General features: G+C 41.9%; 2 protein-coding genes across 4 annotated transcripts; one reads left to right on the top strand and one right to left on the bottom strand.

Annotated features, from left to right (window-relative positions):
- Nucleotides 1-991: 991 nt before the first annotated feature.
- rpl21 (ribosomal protein L21) lies at nucleotides 992-5,810 on the bottom strand. 2 transcript variants are annotated; one of them, XM_079490044.1, is made up of 6 exons: nucleotides 5,736-5,810; nucleotides 4,776-4,854; nucleotides 4,621-4,682; nucleotides 3,378-3,490; nucleotides 2,375-2,525; nucleotides 992-1,111 (listed from the first exon to the last, which is right to left on the bottom strand). In XM_079490044.1, exons 2-6 carry the CDS (start codon nucleotides 4,840-4,842, stop codon nucleotides 1,022-1,024), a joined length of 483 nt encoding a protein of 160 aa, XP_079346170.1. In that variant the 5' UTR covers nucleotides 4,843-4,854; nucleotides 5,736-5,810; the 3' UTR covers nucleotides 992-1,021. The 2 variants fall into 2 exon arrangements, with proteins under 2 accessions (XP_079346170.1, XP_079346171.1); XM_079490045.1 differs by having other exon boundaries at nucleotides 5,750-5,768.
- A 135-nt stretch (nucleotides 5,811-5,945) lies between these two features.
- On the top strand, nucleotides 5,946-13,414 carry usp12a (ubiquitin specific peptidase 12a). Of its 2 annotated transcripts, XM_079490024.1 has the most exons (10): nucleotides 5,946-6,323; nucleotides 6,426-6,646; nucleotides 8,307-8,387; nucleotides 8,879-9,092; nucleotides 10,064-10,299; nucleotides 10,518-10,594; nucleotides 10,728-10,811; nucleotides 11,473-11,670; nucleotides 12,111-12,189; nucleotides 12,305-13,414. In XM_079490024.1, exons 2-10 carry the CDS (start codon nucleotides 6,599-6,601, stop codon nucleotides 12,404-12,406), a joined length of 1,119 nt encoding a protein of 372 aa, XP_079346150.1. In that variant the 5' UTR covers nucleotides 5,946-6,323; nucleotides 6,426-6,598; the 3' UTR covers nucleotides 12,407-13,414. The 2 variants fall into 2 exon arrangements, with proteins under 2 accessions (XP_079346150.1, XP_079346149.1); XM_079490023.1 differs by having other exon boundaries at nucleotides 5,946-6,646.
- Nucleotides 13,415-15,582: the final 2,168 nt, after the last annotated feature.

The raw sequence follows: 15,582 nt of genomic DNA, 5'->3' as shown, positions 1-15,582 counted from the left end.
AGGTTGATTTGAACAGCAGCACATTTTCATTGAGGGACTTAATCGTGGTGCATACTGACATCTAGTGGACACTGATCATTTTTACATCTCCCACTGACTTGGCAGTTGGCAAGGGTTCACTTTTCAGTCCTCAAAACGACTCAATTTTAGATTTCGTTGCAATATACAGTACATACCTATATAGTATATACCTGACGAAGGCCACAGAAGCCGAAACGTTGTTTATTTTTGACCCCGCCTTGGTAAAGTTTTTGGGGAGCTTTCAAAAGGTTGTGTACTTATTCTTTTGCAGTCTGTTCTTTTTTGTTCGAGCACCCGAGCCTGGGATGGGCGTGCACATCCTGACCAATATACAGTACATCCCATTGATTACTTTCTGTATTAATACAGCTACTAGTTGTTGCTGCTAACTGCAGGGCTTAAAGCCAAAAACAATCCCAAGACTGAAAATGTTTTTTTTGCAAATCTGCACTGATCATTAAAAGACCCCTATGAGATCCTCAGGACTGATATCAGTCCCCAGGACTGAGAACTTTAAGCCCTGCTGTAACTGCCAACTACTTCAACTACAGTACAAATTTAGCACTTAACCATGTGGGTATACCTCAGACCTAAACTGCAGAAGTTACAGTGCATCACATTATAATAAGATTACTGTACCCAACACCCAAGTATTGCATTTTCAGGGTCAGGGTTTTCGATCCCAAGCAACACTAGACATGGTATTGTTTTAGACAGACTACTCACTGTTTATTGTTGCAATAGAAAGCACTTACTTTCAGTGATCAGAGGAAAATAAGCAAGTAATAAGCTTATTAAAATTAACTAGTTAATTACCATAAGAAAATAACTTAACTGAACAAGTGACGGAATGGGAATTGTAAAACACAGGAAAATGAGAGGGCTGTGTATAACAAATTTTTATTTTAGCCAGCAGATTATACCATGAACTCAATAAGACTGGGAATCAACGACACAGAACAAAGCAGAGGGTTGTGTACAAACAAAGTTTATTTCAGCCTTATGCCATGAACTCATATGGAATGGGTTCCAGCACCTGTGGCACGTTGTTCTTGGTGGTGACGAAGTGGGCCTCACGAGGAGCCTGGGGCTGTGGAATAGATGGGGATAAAGATGTCAGTGATGTCAGAAATATTGAGAGCACTCTGGTCATTAAACTGCAAACCTGTGTCGTCACATTAAAGCTAATTTATACATCAATGTGCAATGCTTTTACTTGACAAAACAATCAGTTTGAAATACTGTTTGTCATTTGAAGTTGAAAGGGTTGTGCACCAATGTATAGCCCAAGTCTTATGCATGATTCATACTCCTATTTTAGAGCCGAAGTCGGTTCGGCTCTGTAGAGCCTACAATGTGACGTAATTTGAGGTTCGGGCGGGCGGGTACCGTCCTAAAGTCGGCTCTTCGGTGCTACTGAAGATTTCTGACGAGCCGAAATCATTTCGGCACTACAGCGGTAAAATAGGAGTATGAATCGGCCCTTATAGTCTGAGTGCCATGAAACTACAGGGTATACATATTTAATATTTTGTGAAGTACCATTAAGTACATGCTCTGTTCTTGTCTTGTGATCAATTTTTGATTAAAAGCGATTTTAAGGCAATGAACCAAGTTAACCTTATGACACTTAAATTACCAGAAACAATAAAAAAAATAATTCAACACTTTGTTCTATCAGTATTTGCGTAAACTACAGTAAATGCAAGACTTTGCAGGGTCCTTAAGTTTTATATACCGTAGGTGTAGCACTGTTCCATCTAGGGCAGTTGCTGCAAGGTTAGCAGCATGCAATTATTTTTTATTCAAAACTAATTTTCACATTCAAACTGGCAGTAATTTTTCACATTTGACTATAGGTTCTGATATGGAACATTCATTAAAAGCCATAATCTGTAACATCCCATTTTTCCCTAAATAGTCCGTCAGTTTTTTTGTGGCATGTGCCATCTCCAAGTTAATAATTACATGGTGTTTAAAGTGTTTCATTTATTTTTATTTAAGCTTTATTTAACCCATTTTGGGCGGGAATCCCTTTTGGTGTTTTAAACATTATGTTATAATTTAGCTATTGAAAAATAGCAGATCTACAAGCTCATAGCGCGCCACCGAGTGGCGCGCTACGAGCTTGTAGGTCTGCTGTTTTTGAAAAATCGTGAAAATATTTATATCAGAAAACTGGAGGATTTAGAAGATTTTTTTTAAATGTTGAGGTCAGGCCTAAATGGGTTAACCAGTAAAAACCACGTTGAGACTAACGGAAGGTCTCCCATTCCTTCAAGTGAGAATGAGTGAGATATCTCCATCATGCTACATGGAGAACAAAGGCTTAAACCATGGCTTTGTGTCCTACCGCACGCTTCAGTTCCACCCAGCTGCCGTCCTTCTTGGCATCGAGCTTTCTCTTCTCGTTAGCCTTCACACGCTGCAGGAAGCTGTCCCTGCTCTTTGAGTGCTTCACATGCTCAATGCGCACATTGATCCTCTTGGCCAGGATCTTGCCCCTGCAGGACGGAGAAATCAAATTAGCTCACAAACTCCCACAAGCAAAAGAAAAAGAGATTTTTGTGTGTGTAAAAGCTTTGATCTCCAGGTAGATGGCGGTTCAACTGCATCAATGTTATTGATGATTTTTGTAGTCGAAATTGAATTAAATGGCATTTGCTTAAACAAAACCTTCTGAAAATGTGGAGCTTGGTATACACTTTGTGGGAATAGAGTAAACTAGTTAAGTAACATGTGATTTTCTTTATTCATGCAAAGTCAGTTTTGAAATTGATCATATAATTTCATCAAACTGAATCCTAGTGAAATTGAGACTTCATGATGCATTGAATAATTTCCTACATTAGCAACCCATCAAGAACGTCAACTCAATTAAAACGGTTTCAATTCAGGATTCTTAGTGTTGCGTTTCTTATTTATTGCAGTTTTTTAAAGTGCCGTCTCTGTAAGTGTGTCCTCATTGCAGCCCCAGTTCCAACAACATCAGTTAGGCTTGAGTGCTTAAGGACAAATGCTATGCCCCACAAGAATGGCCACTGGAGGACATAGACAGCCCTGGTAGCAAAGTGAAGATGGGGGTTCTAAATCCATCTATGTGAATCAAATATTATCTATATGCAAGCACCAATATACAACACAGAAATTTAACCCATTATGTTATACTTTAGCTATTAAAAAATAGCAGATCTACAAGCTCATAGCGCGCCACCGAGTGGCGCGCTACGAGCTTGTAGGTCTGCTATTTTTTGAAAAATCGTGAAAATATTTATTTCAGAAAACTGGAGGATTTAGAAGATTCTTTTTATAATTTCGAGGTCAGGCCAAAATGGGTTAAGATATTTTCTACTTACTTGATCTGCTTGTTGACGATGACACCCAGAGCATGTTGGGTAACGTTGTAAACACGGCCGGTTTTGCCGTGGTAGCACTTGTGAGGCATCCCCTTCTGAATGGTACCGGTGCCCTGGAGTCACAGAAAGGTTGGACAAAATGTCAGTATGCATTTCATCTCTTCTACATAGTGGAGGAACTCTTGGGGAGAGATAAGGGTGATTTCGCACCAATTAGTCTAAAAAGGCACCAATGTTGCCCAAGGCACGCTCTAATAATGATTTAGCCAGGGCGCCCGAGCCGGCGACCTTCGGGGGCGCCACAGCGTCCTAATTCATATAGCCCCTTTTTTCCCCTCACTGTATGTTTCTTTTCCCTTTTTACCTCTATGATGAGTTCCTGTTTTGACTATATAGTTGTGTATATTCGTACGTCTAATTGTTTTGATGAATTGAAAATGGTGGGCCCTATTGTAAACAAGTGTAATGCTTTATGGTGTCGACCACTCAGTTAACAGTTGTATTGAGTTGTACTTGAAATGTACTGTAATTCTGCAAACTGTTAATAAAATCAATCGCCACCATTAAGGCAAATATTTCTAAATTTCATTATGCTTTAAGTAGCATGTTTCGTCTCAAACTAGGAGGTTTTCATGATTCTGAATCCATTCCAAGCATTAGTTTTGCACGAAAAACACTCCTTGTGCTATTCTGCCATAGCCACTTGCCCAAATGTAAAGACCTCCTCACATTTGGGATGCCGTTTTTATCCCAAGATAAAGGCCCTAGATAAATCATTAGAGCATGCCCTGGACTACATCTGTGCAAAATGTGGCGCTTTTAGACAAATTAGGGCGAAACATCCCTTAGCCCCTGCACTAGCAATCGTGAGCTCAACATAAAGCCTACAAGTGAAATAAAGCACATCATGACTTGCCAAGTCAGATAAATACACACTATACAGGAAATGTTAGATGTGTCTGCGTCTCTCGTCACCATCTGTGATAAACCATTAAACACCTTTTTCCCTGAACATCACATAAGCAAAGTTGATGACGGTTGATGATGGTGTAATGTTTTGATGAATATCAAACATATCATAAAGGACTGTAGTAGAACTTATCATGAATGTTACAGGGGTTTCATTTACTTGAGCTTGATATACATTATATTCATCAAATGGTTAGAAATGACTTTTTTTAATGACAATGTACCAAGAAAGACCCATTACATAAAACTAACATAAGTGCTATTACAGTCTTACCTTGATGTCAACGATATCACCCTTCTTGTAGATGCGCATGTATGTGGACAACGGAATTGGGCCTGTAAGAGATATCCAACGTTAGTAACAACCCAATGTTATGTTCAACCTAGATAACTGTGTTCTTTTTAATTAAATACAATACAAAGACTCACCATGTTTGCGGAACTTCCTTGCAAACATGTACCGGGTCCCCCTCCTCTTGCCTCTGGTGTTCGTCATGATGCCTGATCACTAAAGGACAAAGACATGGTCAGGTCATTTCACATGATACAGCCCATTTATAAACATCAGTAGGCCAATATAAATACACTAAACACAAATGTAGGCACCAATCAGTCAGTTTCAAATGTAGTCCTACACCTGCCATATTGGGGACAAACATTGATTGATTGAAATATGTATTAACAGTTTGCAGAATTACAGTACATTTCAAGCACAAACTCAATACAAAGACTGTTAAACGAGTGGACGACCCAATTAAGCATTACACTTGTTTACAAGAGGGTCCACCTTGTTCAATTCATCAAAACATTTAGAGACGTACAAATAGACACTTCTACACACAGGTGTTGCCATTTGTCTGAAACAAGTATGGGTGGCGTAGAACTAATTCATTTGTTTGCACAGGTTTGGTCCCCAACGTGGCATATGTAGGATATACATTTGAAGCTCAAAATGAAAAGATTCCGTGTAGTTAGACATTAGCTGCATTCGGTGGTGGCAGTAATGATGACACGTAACATTACACAATGATAATTGATAATGACTCCATTATCATAAGACAATAACGCGGTACAGAGCCGACGATTACGTTCCCCATTAAATCCGTGAGTTGCAAGCCAGAGGGTTTAATTATGAGGTTGTCAAGATAGAAATGTAACTTGTGTTGTCTTTTCCATTGGATTAGCTTGCTAGGCCCACATGTGGAACCGGTCCACGATGCAGCTCCCGACCAATTCTACGGGCATTGTGTCTCTTTTAGACCCACTGAGAGGTTCATTACACAACTACGAGGAAAACGTATAATTGGAGTGTGTTTATCGGTGCAATTAGGTTCGAATATTGTGGTAAAATAAAGTGAAAAAGATGTTTAAGCACAGAGCACATCTTACCCCCGTTTGCTTACAAGATGGCGGGTACGGCGGAAAGAGGGAGCGTAGGACCCCAGACTCCGCCTTGTACAAATTTAGGATCCAGGCAGACCACGATAGTGCCTGAATTAAATGGGTGTTTCTCCTGGGGTTCAGATTTATTTTTTTATCTACCTGCAAAAATGTACAACAAATGGAAGCTATAGTTTTGTTGGTGCCCTTTCGAGGCACTCTTTTTCTGTAGTGGATATATATATTATGAATTGTATGGAGTTGTTTAGTTGCCGTCGAACGTTTATTTATTTGTATGCAGACTAGTATGCACTGCGGAGAGTAGCTAAAATTGATGGGATTCTAAAACTAAATCGACTTCCGGACCGTCGGAATCCAACGGGATTACGAATATATCTCTGCTAGCCAATGCCTTTTTATGCGTGATTTACTGAACCATATTATTTCATTAAGATAGACAGTAGTATAATAGGCTAATATATAATAATATACTGATTAACGCAGTATAACAGGGTTTCTACAAATCATTGCAGCTCTGGATGGAGCATAACGACTGAGACTCCAAGGAGAGACCAGTGACGTCACGAACAATCAGACGTGTGTAGCCTTAGCCTAGCTGTTGTTTCAAGGTCGGAATCCAATTTCGCTGCACGACCTCGAAACAAACGACGTATTTTCGACTTTTCCCATTGTTTTCAGACGCACACGTCTATTGTTGTCGAGCGAGAGGCTCACGCGACAACTAGGGGCATCTTGCGGTCCAAGGCCCCACGTGACGCTTAGTGATGACGTAACGTGTCCATCCTTGGGTATCTTCACTCTAGTTCCACCCTCGCCTACGCGTTGATTGGGTGGAAGATGGCGCTAGCCGAATGGAAATCCTAATGACAGTCTCCAAATTTGCCTCTTTTTGTACCATGGTGAGTACGTGGCATTCCGTGCATGTTTATAGACAAGACTTTATGTTGACTTGATTGTCGAGTGTTAGTTGGGGGACAGTTTAAATGAAAAATCTCCGTTAAGCTGTTGTCGCTATGCTAGCCCAGCAGTTTCCAATCAGCAACCACCCACTCTGATCCGCTCGGTTCTGTACCGTAGACACACTACTAGACGGTGTTAACGGGCGATCAGCTCATCGATGATGGACTATTCTCATTGTATCGATCTCACGTCACCCACCTAACTAATCCGAGTATTTAAAAGCTTGGTGCAACAGCGTGACCGTGCACGGTGACGGACGTGCACCTGCTGCAGCTAAACGCAACTAGCAACCGGAGTTGGCTAATGTGCGTGCATTTACTTTCCCCAACCAACAGCTGGAAGCAGCAGGAACACACATCTGGGTTGGGTAGATGTTGAGCCAGGCGTTGTTATTTTTTACATGATATCTATTTTAGAGTCGGAGTTTAAAACAGCTGGATTTGAATTATTAGCAGCATTTCACAAGGCAAGCTAAGGTTACAACAAGCGCAACCAATGACGACATGGTTAGCTGCGCAGTTATGTTATGGACAGTGGGCACGTTCCAGGCTAATTTCTGCTGTCTGTATTAATGACAGCTATGGACGTTGAATCAAAGTAAATCATACACCCATGGATATGCAGTGTCTCAACGCATCCATTGAATGATTGGCTTCTTAGTCTTAACCATAGAAAGGTGTTGCCTCCACCCTGTCTGTCTGACTACCTGAAAAATTGTAAACCTGTCTGGGTTATAAATATGGATCAGCCAAGTTGAAGTGACACTTTACTTTCCATCAGCAATATATTTTAGTTGTCAAATAAAGTAAAGAAGCCAGTGGACAACTGTACATAATAGCAAAAATAATGTGGCTGCACAATATGTACCATTTAATACCATCATCAGTTATCTCAATCTGGATGCACAATTAAGTACCATTAATACCGTCATCAGTTATCTAGTTTTTACATTTTTAATAGTAGCCAATTATTTTGACCCCTTTCTTCTCCACTCCTTCGTGTGTGTGGCCATTGGCTCGCCTGCCAACGAGAAGCATCTCTGTCCTACTCCCATTCAATCAACACCCCCGCTGACATGTTTAACTGGGGCAGCCCTGCCCTCTGCCACCCGGCTGCCCCAGTTACCTGATTTTGTGTGCCCTCAACAGTAGATGACCTTGAGAATGTTAATCGTTGGTCTGCCTCTTTATTTCTTGTGATTGTGGTCCTGTATAAAGTTCAGTGATTGTATGTTTTTCAACTTAAAATGTATTCATTTTTCATGAACAAGAATAGACAAAGAAGACATACAGAAAACAATAAGACAAACAATTGAACATTACAGTATATGTTGCCAAACATCAACTCAGGAAATAAAAATAGTAGACAAATGCTGGAGTTCACACAGATAGGATAGTAATGAAATGGAAACAATATATGTACATACATACATACATACATACACACACGCATGCATGCATGCATGCACACACACACACACACACACACACACACACACACACACACACACACACACACATAATGGAAGTACTACAGTGATTGTATGTTTAATGTAGAGAACGGTGTATCATCAACAACTGGAATTGTTTTTTTCTTCAGGGCGCCAATGCCTCTGCTCTGGAGAAAGAAATTGGCTCCGAGCAGTTTCCTGTCAATGAGCACTACTTTGGCCTCGTTAATGTAAGTGAATTATATACTTAAAGCTTTAGTGTTGCCGCTTAGCGTGTGTCAGTCTTAACCCATTCAGGACGGGAACCCCTTTTGGTGTTTTAAGCATTATGTTATACTTTAGCTATTGGAAAAATAGCAGATCTACAAGATCAAGTGCTAGAGATCTGCTATTTTTGAAAAATCTTGAAAATGTGGCGCAAATCTTTGAATATATTCTTTCAGAGCGAACATTTGTTTTAACTCTTTGCTTCTGTCGGTCCCTGAAACAACATGTTTTCAGATGGGGGTCGGTGGCCAATTACATATCATTTTTGGGGTCCTTTGCTTGACATGAAATTTTGAGATTTGAGAACCACTGACATAGAAACATAATTCTTTCAGAAAACTGACATGATTTAGAAGACATTTTGTAGAATCGTCCTCAGGTCTAAATGGGTTAATTGACATGTGCACTTGATTAGTCTGCTGACCTCTGAAGTGTTTTCTGTTGCTCTTCTCAGTTCGGGAACACCTGCTACTGTAACTCGGTGCTGCAGGCTCTGTACTTCTGCCGGCCATTCCGCGAGAAGATCCTGGCATACCGCAGTCAGCCAAGACGCAAGGAGAACCTGCTCACCTGCCTGGCTGACCTTTTCCACAGCATCGCCAATCAGAAAAGGAAGGTGGGCGTCATACCGCCCAAGAAGTTCATCACTCGGCTACGCAAAGAAAATGGTGAGACAAAGGGTTGTAGTTTTAAGATATAGTCAATGAAAAAGAGACAACTTGCGGTGGCAACAATAATGTACTTCAGCAGAAATGCATGGAACAACTACTTCTTTAAATTCTTTGCCTTTGTGTTGTCTCTCGGCAGAGTGTCTAATCCTGCTGATTAGACACTCCGCATGTCATGCAAGAGAGGAAGCCTCTGGGCTCAGGAAGTACAAGTTTCATCTCACTTTCTTCCTCTGCAGAGCTATTTCGTGAAGATTAATTAACAGTGAGGCTCGTGTGGCACGGCACGCAAAAACAAGCTGCTAGGAAAGTGGAGATTTATTGATATCAAAACCGATCACATCGCTCCACAGGCTGGGATGCGTCTGTTGCGCAACATTTGATGTCATTTCCGGTTGGGACGTCATCGAAAATGTTCCCCCCCATTTTAGCCGATGAGACCGAAAATCTTAAGACGTGAATAACACTTGATCTAAATCATTCCGTCCAATTCTAAGCAAAGCTTATGTTTTAGATGGTCCATCGCGGTCCCGTCGCTAGTCGCATTAGAATGAATCATACCTCCTGTTGTTATCGATCGCCTCGGGAGTGTTTTGGCTACATCAAGCTACTTCAGCTACATCCAGGATAGCACCTGGTGCTACAGTTTGCAGAATGGGTACAGTTCAAGAAAAGTACAGGTCAATACAAAAAAGGACTTGTTTACATAAGGGTCCTCCATTTTCAATTCATCAAAACATTTAAAGACATACAAATATACACTTCTATGCAAAAAAAAGAAATCATAGAAAAATCTATGACTATAAATCTTACGTATGATAAATAATTAAAATTAATCTATAATGTCTGGATGCAGTAAGTTCCAGATCTGGTTACTCGCTGTTTCTATCTGAGAGCAGTTTGACAGCTATGGAAGAATGCCTGAACTAACTAACTCTCCCTCTCACTTTGTTATTGTCTTTCTGTCTCAGAGCTGTTTGATAACTACATGCAGCAGGATGCCCACGAGTTCCTAAACTATCTGCTGAACACCATCGCTGACCTTCTGCAGGAGGAGCGGAAGCAGGACAAGACCAATGGCCGCGTGGCAAATGGCACGTTGGATTCCCAGAACAACAATAGCAATGCCACTCCTGCGCCCACCTGGGTTCACGAGATCTTCCAAGGCACACTGACCAACGAGACCCGCTGCCTCACCTGTGAAACAGTGAGACGGACCCCTTTTCATGTTGGCATCTCATTAGCATTAAACTCTATATTATGTGTTTCTGTGTGTTCTGGATCTTTGCTGTGCACTGCACACAACACAAGATCCTTTTCAACCTCTTCCTAAATCATGTCGATGTGCTCTGGTTCGACAGATGTTGTTTGAGTTGTTGGGATTTTGTTTAACATAGTTTGACGTCAATCAACTTTTGTGCTCAGATAAGCAGCAAAGATGAGGATTTTCTGGACCTGTCAGTGGATGTAGAACAGAATACCTCCATAACCCACTGTCTCAGGTAAGACAAATGCCTCTGCATAATGTAGATGGAAATCAGGCACCATGCCCAGTGCTTGATATGCATATTTTGACCCTGGCTGGCTGACTCCAGCTTGCATATTGACATACATGTCATTATCTTCTCCATCCAGAGGTTTCAGTAACACAGAGACACTGTGCAGTGAATACAAGTACTACTGTGAAGAATGTAGAAGCAAACAGGAGGCACACAAAAGGTCAGTCTCCATATTTTGTATTTTCTTTTCATGAATAAATTGTGCCGTGAATATGTTTTTAATAGCAAAATAATCTACAAGCTCGTGAGCTTGTAGATTGGCTATTATGTAAAATAGGGTTGAAACTTGAAAGTGCTTAAGTCTTGTGCCTGGGTTTTATTCATATTTAACCAATGAAAAGTATTAACAAGAGCTTGTCTAGCCTCCCCCTGGGTGCCTGATGGAGGGGAAAGGAACTGGTTGGAATAACGTGTTCCTTCCACGTGCTACGTCCAACCAGGGAAACTCCCCCCTGTCAGGTGCAAAGGAGCAACTTGGACACTCGGGCATGAAGGAAGCATGAGTTCAAGTCCGTTGCTCTCCCCATGTCCCCCATATATGGGGACTAGGTTGGCGGAGGGTGTGTAGAGCCCAGGATCACATTAGATAATTGACACAGGGGTGAAAAATGGGTTACAAAATCGTGGGATAAAGAATATAGCCAATGTTGTTCCTGTATGTATGTTCCTTTTTGAACATACAAGGCAAGGTTTCCCCCTGACAGTGACGATGTTTAATTCCCTACACCTGCTGCTACTGGGCGTTTACATCTATGTGAATCAATGCTAAGTTAGATAGACACACTGCCATTCATTCATGTGGTCCTCTCTGGTGTTTGTAGGATGCGTGTGAAGAAGCTCCCTATGATTCTCGCTCTGCACCTGAAGCGCTTCAAGTACATGGAGCAGCTGCAACGCTACACCAAGCTGTCATATCGCGTCGTCTTCCCGCTGGAGCTCCGCCTCTTCAACACCTCTGGAGACGCCACCAACCCTGAGAGGCTCTACGACCTCGTGGCCGTGGTGGTGCATTGTGGGAGGTGCGTGTGAGGCTGTGTACCTGAAAGCAATCACAAGATTTCACAAAAATATACTATATATATATATATTTATGACCTGAACTGCTCCTTGAATATCTTTAACCCATTTAGGCCTGACCTCAACATTTAAAAAAATTCTTCTAAATCCTCCAGTTTTCTGTAATAAATATTTTCACGATTTTTCAAAAATAGCAGACCTACAAGCTCGTAGCGCGCCACTCTGTGGCGCGCTATGAGCTTGTAGATCTGCTATTTTTCAATAGCTAAATTACAACATAATGCTTAAAACACCAAAATGGGTTCCCGCCCAAAATGGGTTAACTATTTGTAACTAGATTGTGTGATTTGTTAGTGATCTGTCATTCAGGACAAGGTTGTTGAAAAGGAAAGGCTAAATGGTTACTTTCCACCTCTAATTAACTTTCATTTATTTATTCCAGTGGTCCAAATAGGGGTCACTATATTGCCATTGTAAAGAGTCATGACTTCTGGCTGCTATTTGACGACGATATTGTAGAGGTGAGTCACTCACAGCATGATCACATTTCTATTACAATAATGTGTATTTTGTGTGTGACATTTCACTCATGCTATTTGATCCCACTAATCCATCCGATGTCTTCACGCCCCGTAGAAAATTGATGCCCAGGCCATAGAAGAGTTCTACGGTCTCACTTCGGAGATCTCCAAGAATTCTGAATCGGGCTACATCCTCTTCTACCAGTCCAGGGACTGAGAAAAGAAACGCCTTTCCACAAGGCGACCGGGAGTAAAAGCTCTGCCCCCTCCACCCCCTAACCCCCTCCACCACTGTGGGAGTAGTGGACTATACATACCCTGTCCGCTGCACAGCCGTACTTCATAACTGTGCTTTTTTTTTTACCAACACAGTGCCGCAGCTCAGCCTCAGAACACCCCCCCCCCCCCCCCCTGAACGCCCACCGTCCCTCTCTCTGTTTTTTTTTTCCTGCCCTCTTCTCCTTCTTCTTCATCATCTCTGGCTGGATGCTGCTGTCGCTGCAGGGACAAATGAGCTGTAGTGATTTAACGAATGAACGTTGTATTGAGATTGTTTTTAGGGGGCGGGGTTAATAATGCATTAAATGAGGGTTGTACAGAGGGGTTCGTTTAGGTTGTGGCGCTTGCTGGTTTTTGCATTGGGTGTTGGGTGAATGGGTATTTAATGATATGATATATATAACATTGGTCCTGGTGTCTTCCCCCCTCTTCACACTGTGATGCCCGATTTATACTTGGTTGAGTGCAGGCCGTGAGCTTGTAGATCTGCTATTTTTCCCCTGCACGAAACGAAGTAGAAATCGGTCATAACTCTGCAATGAGGTCTTCTTGCCGTAAGCCACCTTTAGGACTGGATAGGAGGGAGGGAGGAGGGTGTCCCAACTCCTGGGGCACACCAGATTGTGTATTTCTACAGTGTACAGAATGGTATTTGTATAAATATTACAAGAAGATAATATAGACCATGAGAAGTTGTATTGACACTATGGTGCACTTTTGATACCGTTTTGTAGGTGTTGGCAAGTTTAATGTAATTTATACTCCGTACATCGACGTCGGTTGCCAAAAATATCAGATCTACAAGCTAAGTAGATATGTTCGTTTTGGCAAGCGACACCCGTGCGCAATGGAGTATCGATTAAGCTTAAGGGTTTGCTTGAAAAGGCCTGTTGTGAAGCGATCATTTTCTGTTTTAAAGAAAAATAAATAAAAGCTAATAAATTGCTGTGTGTGTGTGTGTTGCACAATTAATCCAACAAAGATGGAGATCTAGATTCAGACACCTATGAGATCTCAATCTAAATTTGAGCCAGAACGGTGCAGCACTAGTTGGCTGTACAATTCATTTGAGTTACTCTTATGTTTTTGCTACAAGAGAGACTTTAGGAGAGGTTAAGTCAAGCTCTTTGAAGTTGTCTGTTTAAAGCCACAGTATAGTTGGCTCCAAATGCCACATTTTGAATGTAGTAAATAATGTTCACTTTAGTTTGTTCAGCAACTAAAGAGAATGAAAGAAAATGAGAATCGAGTGAGATCAATATTCTTGTGGGAGAAAATCATGCAGGTTAACATTTGAGCAAGAATCGTGCTGTGTGTGGTGTGTGTGTGTGTGTGCACGCGCGCTACTGTGCACATTTGCGCACCGATGACTCATAAGCTCAATATTGCCACCTATTGGCTCGGTAGCCAAGCTTGACTTTGCAACAAGAAAAAAAATAATCAATTTCAGACCCACCAGGTTCTCCATAAAACGACTCAACTGGATAATGCTTTGTCTCAGGCAGATGCAAGCATCCCTTTTTCTGTTCTTTGTCTATATAGAAGTGTCTATTTGTACGTCTCTAAATGTTTTGATGAATTGAACATGGTGGACCCTCTTGTAAACAAGTGTAATGCTTAATTGGGTCGTCGTCCACTCACAGTTAACAGCCTTTGTATTGAGTTTGTGCTTGAAATGTACTGTAATTCTGCAAACTGTTAATACATATTTCAATCAATCAATCAATGGCTGTGCCAGCTAACAGATATTTAGTTATATTCCGTTCAAATCAGATCTCTTCCTTCTTCCTATATGCCACATGCACTTGCACGAAGATGGAGGATGGGAGAGTGACAGAAAGAGGGCGGGGGGATGAGGGGGGGGTGGGGGTGGGGTGTGACACAGATCATCATTATTCATTAATCTACTGTTTATAGAACAGACAGGACAGAAATAGAAAGCCTTCACATGGGTCCGGGGCTTGGCTCTGCCTCCTGCATCTTATATTGGCATCCCACCCAGGAGCCAAACGAACGCACAGCAGGCTTCCATCCAAACGCATTTACTAATCTGGAACGGAGCGATCAGCAGACATTTGCAGATAAGATGTGGGTGTGCATCATTTGTTTCTATTTGACTCAAATCAACGCACGCACAGACAGTAGCCTATAGGCTTCCAAATTCATTCATGAATTGGAAACTGAGCGAGCAAACATTTGCAGATGAAATGTTGGGACGTGCATTAATTTGTTTCCATTTGACTCAAATCAATTAAACATTCAGCTCGCATGTCGGATAAAGGGTTTTAAATATTTCCACAATCATCTTTCTTTGTAATAATGCAATTATGCATACCGGTATATAAGGCTATAGGCCTACATTATATTGAGAACTGTCTCTATACAAATGTGTCCTTGAGACAGCTGCGATGTGGCATTGAGCTGTTCCTAGGTGTGGTGGGTGGGGGTTTCAATCGCGGGCTCCTCGTCTGTTATATAGAGTCTGGCCCGTTTGGGACTCCATCACCATCACCACCACACACGCACATCCCTCTCCCCCTCCCTCCTCCCCCTCCTTGAGTCCTTGGCGTTGCTCAGCTCGCTGCTTCTTTGCACAGCCGCAGTTCCACAGCGTTAAGACGCGCTCTGCTCCATCACTGCTGGTCCAGAGATTACAGAACATCAACATCCAACGAACTGCACCTCTGGCCCCCCTCATGGCGCTGCACCTGCCCGCCATCGCGTTATGAATAAGATGGAAATACGAGGCTGCCAATCATCCACCTAGACGGAAAGAAGCATCACCTCACACAGTCCAAGGTAGGCTAATAATGTATCTGGCGGTGAAATGGGATACAAATGAATAAATAGAAAGATTTCCCGGGGCATGCACATGGGCTTGTGTTTTTGCAGCCTTTATTCGCTGACGTGGAACAACCGCTGAGTGTTTTTCCCATGCAAGGTGCACTGCAAACCATGCATTAATAAGGACCATATGGCGCTTGCGACACATGAGGCTATTTTCCATGACGGGTGCGGTTGGTAGGCTATCCTTCCTATATATGAATGAATGAGAATTAAGGAACGCTGTAGTCTGTGACGGACTGCCAGCGCCATGGAATATTATTGGCAAGA

Source organism: Electrona antarctica (assembly GCF_951216825.1).
Source record: "Electrona antarctica genome assembly, chromosome: 20".
NCBI classification, from domain to species: domain Eukaryota; kingdom Metazoa; phylum Chordata; class Actinopteri; order Myctophiformes; family Myctophidae; genus Electrona; species Electrona antarctica.
This window is presented reverse-complemented; position numbering and strand designations above follow the sequence as displayed.